This window comes from Arachis ipaensis, chromosome B01 (genome assembly GCF_000816755.2).
Source record: "Arachis ipaensis cultivar K30076 chromosome B01, Araip1.1, whole genome shotgun sequence".
NCBI lineage: Eukaryota > Viridiplantae > Streptophyta > Magnoliopsida > Fabales > Fabaceae > Arachis > Arachis ipaensis.
In genome coordinates, this window is record NC_029785.2 from 45,707,495 (window position 1) to 45,716,739 (window position 9,245).

The 9,245-nt window shown below is 38.6% G+C and overlaps 1 protein-coding gene across 2 annotated transcripts; it reads left to right on the forward strand.

The window, feature by feature from the left end:
* On the forward strand, positions 373-8,962 carry LOC107629915 (vesicle-associated protein 1-2-like). 2 transcript variants are annotated; one of them, XM_016332860.2, is made up of 8 exons: positions 373-639; positions 740-810; positions 1,124-1,205; positions 6,181-6,296; positions 6,448-6,612; positions 6,714-6,764; positions 7,464-7,541; positions 8,263-8,962. In XM_016332860.2, exons 1-8 carry the CDS (start codon positions 588-590, stop codon positions 8,371-8,373), a joined length of 726 nt encoding a protein of 241 aa, XP_016188346.1. In that variant the 5' UTR covers positions 373-587; the 3' UTR covers positions 8,374-8,962. The 2 variants fall into 2 exon arrangements, with proteins under 2 accessions (XP_016188346.1, XP_016188354.1); XM_016332868.2 differs by having other exon boundaries at positions 8,440-8,962.

Consider the following 9,245-nt stretch of genomic DNA (forward strand, 5'->3'; position numbering starts at 1 on the left):
CAGATAAAGATCCTGCAAGTGCAAACGCCTTCGATTTCTCTGGACCAATGACTTTATCTCTAAAGGAGATCTTTGTAGGATTTGAAAAACCCCCTCGTGAAAAACCCTCCTTGACACCGGATGCACCCCCACCCACACTCTCCCCCTTATCTCTTTCGACGGCATGGCCGCCATCCTCACTGTGTTTCGCCCTCAAACACTCGTTCCCGCTCTCTCCTTCTCTCATTCTCTCTGAATACGGAGTACGTACTCTTTCTCTGCTAGGGTTTAGTAAATAATTATCGATTTAAAAAGGTTTTTTGGTGACTATTTATATGTATTTCCCAACACTCTCCCTTTCACTCTTTTTTTATTATTATTATTATATTCTTTCTTCCGAGTTTCAGAGCATGCTGTTAATTCGACCACTTTCTCCACCAAATAGAAATCAGTTACGTAAACCAAAATGAAGATCTCTTTCATCACTGCATTTTCTCAATTCCCGATTTTCTTTTTCCCCTTCCTCTAAATCTCGTTTTGGATCTTTCCTATTTTACAATCATAACTGCAAACCTTCTAGAACCTTTCGCAACCTCAATCAGTTGGAGATGAGCAACGGGGAGCTTTTTAGCATCGAACCTCTCGAGCTCAGGTTCCCCTGTGAGTTCCCATTTTTGTCATTCTCCCTCGATCTATTTTTCTCATCTTCTAGGATTTCAAATTTCCATGATTTTCTAATTCTTTCTTTTCTTCTCGTTAGTTGAGTTGAAGAAGCAGATCTCGTGCGCTCTCCAATTGTTCAATAAGACCGATAGCTATGTAGCTTTCAAGGTAAATGGTGACATTTTCTTTTCTAGCTTTAGCTTCCTTCTTTCTATTTTTCAAAATCCAAATTGTTTGTCTCGTCATGCTCTTCATTTTCCTATCGTCAATTTGGAGAATTTGTTTTGAATTGTTGTTTTGATTCTATTATAAGATCTATTGAATTCACAGTAACTTTAACTCTTCAGCAAGTGTTTGGTGCAATGCGGTATTAAAAAAAATTGGACGATAATTTGTTACTATTCTATTATTTTATTTATTTGTTGATGTGATAAAATGCTTAATTTCCATGTTTACGTGTTGCATATTTGGTTTTGTTCAGGTGAAAACAACTAATCCGAAGAAGTATTGTGTTCGTCCAAACACAGGAATTGTCTTGCCACGATCAACATGTGATATCATGGGTACTAATACTTCTATGCACTATCATTGAACAGACGAAAGGGAAAAATGGAATCAGTTATTGAACTTCTCAATTGAAGATTTATACATGCACTATAATAAAGTTGATGGAGCCTGTGACTAATTAAATCCTTATTCTAACTAACTGGTACAGCTAATTTAATTTCTAACTAACTAGTTAACTTATGCTACTAATCAGAACATCTAATATCCCCCCTCAAGTTGGAGCATACATGTTGTATGTTCCTAACTTGGCCATGAGAAACTGAAACTGAGGTGCAGGGAGTGCTTTGGTGAGAATATCCGCAATTTGATGCTTGCTTGGAACGTGCACCAGCTTGATAATCCCAGATGCGACTTTCTCGAATAAAGTGTCAGTTGATTTCAATGTGTTTGGACCTTTCATGTAAGGTTGGATTGGTAGACATCTGAATAGCCGATATGTTGTTGCAAAAAACCATGGCTGAGTGGACCTCAACGTGCATGAATTTTAGCAAAACAACGAGTGAAAGGACCTTACAAGCAGCATTTGCCAACGCCCGATATTCAGCCTCAGTCGAGCTTTTCGAAACCACATCTTGTTTCTTGCTCTTCCACGATATCAAAGAATCACCCAAAAAGGTGCAATACCTAGTGGTGGATTGCCTCGTATCTAAACAATCACCCCAATCCGCATCAGTGTACATAGTGAGATTGAATTTGGACTTAGATGAGAAAAGGAGCCCTTGTCCCGGTGCAGCTTTCAAGTAACGAAGGACATGATGAGCGGCATTCAAATGGGGAAGGCGCGGATCGGACATAAACTGGGCCAATTTCACTACTACGAAGGTAATGTCTGGTCTGAAAATAGTCAAAGACATGAGGCGGCCAATGAGTCTTCTATAGTGGGATGGGTCAGGTACGGGATCGCCTTTACCACTCGAAGTTTCATATTTGCATCCATAGGTGTGGTGGCAGGCTTACATCCTAAGTAACCTGTCTCTGTCAAAAACAACATCACATACTTTCTCTGAGTAAGCGCCATGCCAGCTTTAGAGTGTGCAAGTTCTAAACCCAGAAAAAACTTGAGGTCACCCAAGATTTTGAGCTTGAAAATTGATTGGAGTTTCAGCTTAACATTGTCAACCATCTCTTGCTTGGGGGGCAGCAATGATGATATCATCCACATAAACAATGAGGAAAGTAGTCGCATCGCCTTCTCCCAAAGCAAATAGAGACTAATCCTGTTTGCATTGTGTGAACCCGTGGCTGAGGAGAGTGTTGCAGAACTTGGTAAACCATTGTCGTGAAGCTTGCCTTAGACCATACAAGGACCTTGTGAGCTTGCAAACTAATCCTCCTTTCCGTTGAGGATGGCCCAAGGGTAACTCCATGTAAACTTCTTCATCTAATTCGCTGTTGAGAAACGCATTGTTGATATCTAATTGGAGAAGACTCCAATTCTTGACCGCAGCAATGGTGAGGAGAGTCCTTACCCTGGTGATTTTTGCGACCGATCCCGGCTTGTTGAGTGTAGTCTTTGGCGACGAGGCGTGCCTTATAGCGCTCCAATGTACCATCAGCCTTTAATTTGGCTTTGTACACCCACCGGCACCCGATTGCACGTTTGGCTTTGGGTAATTCGACCAAGACCCAAGTATTATTGGCTTTGAGGGCATCTAGCTCTTCTTGCATGGCCTGCCGTCACTCTTTGAACTTGACAACTTGGTGATAGAACTGAGGTTCAGGAATGATGTTCAACTGAGCAATGGAATTGTGATATTTGAAGTTGAGCTTGTGAGTACTAAGGTGGTTAGTGAGAGGATATGGTGTTGAGGTATACACACATAGTCATTTAGATATAATGGTGGCTGAGTGTGTCAGGTAGATCGTCGTAATGGTGGTGGCTGAGGCTGAGGCTGAGTGCTGGGGACGATGAAAGAAAGGCTTGGAGAATGGGGTGCGGGTGTGGAATTGGTGTGAGGTGAAGGTGGTAAATGTGATGGAGTAGGATCTAGAATAGGTTTAGGTAGTGCAAAGTCATGAAGCAGATCTGTGTTAGATTGAAGATGAGGGGATTGACTAAAGGGCATGATGGTTTCATGAAACACAATGTCTCTGGATATTAAGAACTGTTGGTGTGAAGGTTGTAAAGTTTATATCCTTTGTAGCCAATAGGATAGCCAACAAAGACAGGGGGTCAGCTCTTGGGAAAAATTTAGTCCTAGAATTGGGAGTAGTTGCTGCATAGGTAAGGCATCCAAAACTTTTCAAGGAATCATAGTTGGGTGTCTTGCCAAAAAGGAGTTCAAATGGTGACTTGAAATGTAGAAGTTTGCTGGGAGTTTGGTTGATAAGGAAGGCAGCAGTGATGATGCATTCACCCAAAAAGGAAATGGGCACTAAGGATTGGAAAAGTAATGCTCTTGCAACATTCAAAACGTGTTGATGCTTGCGTTCCACGACGGCATCTGCTGCGGACATAAGGACGGGAGAATTGGTGCAAGACTCCCGTTGCTGCAGGAATGTATCGAGAACAAGTTCTTTGACATTATCCGACCTGAAACACTTAATTCTTTGGCCAAATTGAGTTTCAATCAAGGCAAAAAAATTCTTTAAGCAGTCGGGGTGGCCTCAGACTTGTGAGTTAGCATATAAATCCAACAAAAACGAGTCGCATCATCAACAATTGTCAAGAAGAAACATTTTTCATTATAAGTTGGGATATGGTAAAGTCCCCAAACATCACAATGTATAAGGTCAAAAGCATTGGAGGACATGTTATTATGTGATTCGAAAGGAAGTCTTTTGAATTTCGCTAAGTGACAAACATCACAAGTGTGATGGTCTGACTTATTTGGTAATTGCAAGATGTTATCTAAATGCTGTAAAACACTAGAAGGAGCATGTCCTAAACGTGCATGCTATAATTGGGATTTGCACAAATTTATTTGATTAAAACTAGTATAAAAGGTCGGATTAGACTGAGTAGAGACATAAGGATCTGAGGAACCATATGATGATGACTTGGTTGGGGTGTCAGCTTTCAGGATATAAAGTCCCTGCTGTAGGCTACCCTTCCCAATCTTCTTCGAACACTTGTCCTAAATAACGAAGTGAGTGTATCCAATAGTCACAGTGAGTGAAGAATTGGAAAGTAAGGAAGACATTGATAGTAAATTGACTCGAAATTCAAGCACATAAAGCACATTGTGGAGTGTAATATTGTTATTGATGAAAACTGACCCTACGAAATTCGCAGAAAAGATGTCACCATTTGGTAAAGAAACTGAAAAATTCTTAGAGGTATGAATGGACTCAAAAAGTGATAAATCACAAGCAATATGTATAGTGGCTCCAATATCCAAGATCCAAGAATTATTGGATAAATTTGACCTTAACATGGATGTGTTGAGAACAATACCTGCTGGGGTTGTGACGCTTGTGGATTCAGGAGTTGGAATTTCCTGAATTTGGTGATGGTTGAGTAAGGACAAGAGTTATTGAACTTGAGCAGAAGTCAGGTTGGGAGTGGCAGATGTTGATGGTTCCAAATTGGCAGACACATTGTGTACGGATGGCCTCGTTTCTCTCCCTTTGCCAAAATTTGGTGCTAATCCGTGGAGCTTGTAGCACTTATCGATTGTGTGCCCAAGAAAGCCACAACGAAAGCAGAGAGGACGGTCTTTCTTCAATGTGCCTCGGCCACGACCTTGAGGTTGAGTGGCATGAGGATTGCAGGCGAGGAAAGCAACCTGAGATTGTGGCAGTGAATTTAAGGAAGCTCCTAATGCTCAATGTTTCTCTTCTTGAGTCACCAAAGGTAGCACCTTGTTAATCGCAGGAAGAGGTTCCATGAGTAGGATTTGGCCCCGAATTTGAGAGTAAGACTCATCTAGTCCCATCAAGAAGCAATGGACGTATTCTGCTTGAAGAAATTCTTGCATAGCTCGAGCATCACCATAGTTGCATTGTACGGGTCTGTAGCAGTTCAATTCCTCCCAAAGAACTTTGATCTTAGTAAAGTATTGTGAGATGGTCATCGTGCCTTGGCGGAGATTCATCAAATCACGTTTTAACTCAAAAACGCGAGAGCCATTGGCATGCTGAAATCGAATTTCAAATCATTTCAAAGTTCAGCAGCCGAATTTGTATACACCAGTGAAGTGGCTATCTCTTTCGAAACAGAGTTCAGAATCCAAGTGCTCACTACATCATTGACACACTGCCAGTTTTCAAATTTCTCTGGTTTAGTGGTAGGATCAGGTTGAGGAACAGAACCTGTGATAAAACCAAGCTTTCTCTTGGCATTGAGGGCTTTTCGTATAGCCTGGCTCCAGGAATGATAGTTGTCCTCACTGAGTTGTTGAGTGACTAAGATCAAACCTAGTTGATCAGCCGGAGAGAGATTGTATGGATCGATCGTCATGGATGAAGCTGAAGAAGCAGCCGAAGACGGTGAAACGGAAGGCTCTATGAACACGCACGATGAATGTCTTCTCTTCGAGGCTCGTTGATTGGAACTTGCTGTTTCGATTCAAGAACAGCGATGAAACAAGCAAGATCTCATCAATCTCTATCGTGTGAGCCAAGAAGAGAGGAAGAAAAAAGAATATCGAAGAAAGAAGATGCAGAAATGGCAGAGAGGAGAGAGAGAGAGAGGAAGAGAGAAAGAGTCGAAGGTTACGGAAGCTTCAAGAAGGATTTGCTTCTGATACCATATTGAACAGAGGAAAGGGAAAAATGGAACCTGTTATTGAACTTCTCAATTGAAGGTTTATATACATGCACTATAATGAAGTTGATCGAGCCTGTGACTAATTGAGCCCTTATTCTAACTAACTGGTACAGCTAATTTAATTTCTAACTAACTTGTTAACTTATGCTACTAATCAGTACATCTAATAACGATTACTCTCCCTTTCCCCCTACATTATGATGTTATTGGTTATCATCCATTAATGTTCACTTTTTTCTACTATTTTTTTGGTTAATAAGTTGCCATGCAGGCGCAAAAGGAAGCGCCACCTGATATGCAATGCAAGGATAAATTTCTTCTTCAGAGTGTGAAAACTTTTGACGGTGCTTCTACAAAAGATATCAATTCAGAAATGGTATAATACTTAATAATAGTTGCCTTTGCATCTTCATTTAATTTCTTTTTCACCTTTTTGGTTTGAATTGTGAATCTTTTGCTGTCATTTTCATTTAATTTCTTTTTCACCTTTTTGGTTTGAATTTTAAATCTTATGCTGCTTTGTCTAGTTCAACAAGGAGGCAGGGCATTTGGTTGAGGAGTGTAAATTGAGAGTGGTGTATGTTTCTCCACCTCAACCACCATCTCCAGTCCCAGAAGGTTCTGAGGAAGGGTCATCGCCTAGAGGTTCTGTTTCAGAAAATGGGAATGTCAGTAGTGTTGACTTCACACAAGTGGGTTCTTAACTTGTCCTCAATTGGATGAACCTTAACCTTTCTCCAAGTAAAAATCCGGTGATGTCAATTGGGATTCCTTTTATTATTGAATATTGCAGGCATCAAGAGGATTTACTGAAAGATCCGATACTCAATACAAATATGCAGAGGTAAAGAAAGAAAAAGTGTGTTGTAGTTATTAGAAAAATTAATTTTTATTTATTGGTAGCTAATTTGTTGATTGATAAATCTTTATTTCTAATATGGAAGTTTTAGAAAGAATATCAACTATAACCGAGCTATCTTGTTCAATTATATAAAGAAATCATATCGTTTTGTTTGTCTGTTAATTTGTACGACTTCTGGTTGTTTTCATTTCATCTTGCTTAGTTTGTGATCAAATGTTGACAATTGAGCTCTTTAGAAACTATCTCATGCCCTTACTTGGAGCATACTAATTGGAGAAATTTTCAATACTATGCAGAGTTTGTATGTTTCCTTCTGTGTCATTGATTGATTGGCATTGCTAGTAGTTGACCCTACGACCTTCTTTCTACAACTCAGTCAACTCTACAATTTTAATTCTATGGAATACATGAGCATGAGAATTTTTAAAAGAGCTCTGCCTGAGTTGAGAAATGGTTTATGGCTAACTTACTAAGTGGCCTGGGGATCACACATTCTTCTCTACTATCAAATTTGGAGGATAAGTTCATATTTTCAAGTTCCAATGATGGTTTTTAGGTATCTTAGATTAACAGGAAAAGGCAAACCAAAAAATATTTAAACTTATATATATATGATTTAGATACTACATAAAGTTGTTATTGTGTGGCAACGTTATTTTGATTATAATTGCTTTGTTGCAGGCAAGGGCTCTTATCACAAGATTGACTGAAGAAAAAAGTAATGCAATTCAACAGAACAACGAGTGCCATCAGGAACCGGTGAGCATTAATCAAATATGGTTTAGATAATTTTATCTACCAATTTGTATAGTCTATATTGATGTCTTTCTGGCAATTAAATTTGCAGTGTTTGCTATTAAAGCAATATATACCACAAATATTAAAGTCTCTAAAACACCATCAAAATCTGATGCTCTTTCTAACTATCTATTTTAAAAGCATATATTCTCAGATAGATGTGGTAACAATCACAGTTCATGTCAAAGTAATGCTATGGGAGGGACCTTACTTAATTTGAACTGTTCTTTTGTTTTTCCTTCAAATATATTTTAAGGTGTTCTCCGAATTTGATGATTTTCAAGATATTGTGTATTGTTTGTGGGTTTCAATTTTTAGTAATATGAGATGAAGAGCACATATTTTCAACACCAATATGAGGTTTAGTTGTATGAACACTTTGTGTAGGACATGAAGTAATAGTTGTGCTTCATTAGTTTTATATTGATTTTATGTATTGCATATTTAATGTTTGCTTGTGTTGAGATTTTGCCTTTGTCATGACCCCTCTAATAGTCTGTTAGGGATTTGATTGTTCCTGTCAATTTCTTCCACGTCAATTTCTTTTACACGTGCTACGCGAGCTCGTGCACATACAAACACAATCATGCACTTTAATTTGTGCCATGCACATGCATTAATTCTTTCAAACTTAGCTTTGCGCTCAAGAAAACATTTATTTTGGTGATTTTACTGATTGTAGGATCTTCTGAAGCGTGAAGGCAATAAAAATCGCAGTGGAGTCTCCTTTGTCATTATTGTATTAATTGGCTTGCTTGGCATTATTATGGGGTATCTCATGAGGAAGATCTAATCAATTCTGCAATTTGATCTTTCTCTTTCTTCTTTCTCCATTTTTGTTTCTATTTTTTGGTCTCAGATGGATAGCATTCTGGAAGTAGAAAACATTGGGGAATGTCAGGTATGAGATTGCCCTTATTTGGGACTTGGCTCATACTTTCGGTACATGAATTCCTTTCGTAACTTAAAGAGGGGAACTTTGTTATTTCTCTTGTTGTTTATCTGGTGGCTCTTGGGTAAAGTCGAAGTTGTAAAAAAAAAATGATGATAAGAGGCTCCTTTTCTTATCTTTCCATGTTAAGAATGTCCTTAGTACGTTACTTATGACAGTGTTCTTTGTTTCTTTCGTAATCCCCCTTTTATGTATGTGTGTGTGTGTGTATGTATTACATATTGGTAGTTTCTCTCAAACAAGAAAAGCTCACAAAAAGGCTACAGGTACTCTTGAAGGGTGTATAAATCTCATCCTTTCGTGACTCATCAGATATATATTACTCTGGTTTCCATTATAGGGTATTTTAGCACATTTTCCTTCTTGTTTAGGGTTTAGGGTTTCCATTATGAACACGAGTTTTGTACTTAAAGATCACATATTCTGATTATTTTGGCTAATGACTTGTTTATTCAAATTTATGGTGTCGAAGAAATATCGTAAAGCTTATGACATAATACCTTCACTGTCAAATATCTGGTAGAAAATTGATGAATAACATGGATTCCAGATAATAATAAAAAGGATAGGAAAAAAAACTTGGATACATAAATGTGCCAGAAAAATAAAAAATATGATTCATGAAATGTTGGTGTGTTAAAACGTTGGTGTTTGCCATAGTGCCTACAACTACGGTCCAGAAATCAAACATAAAGGAATGGGCTTCAAATTCA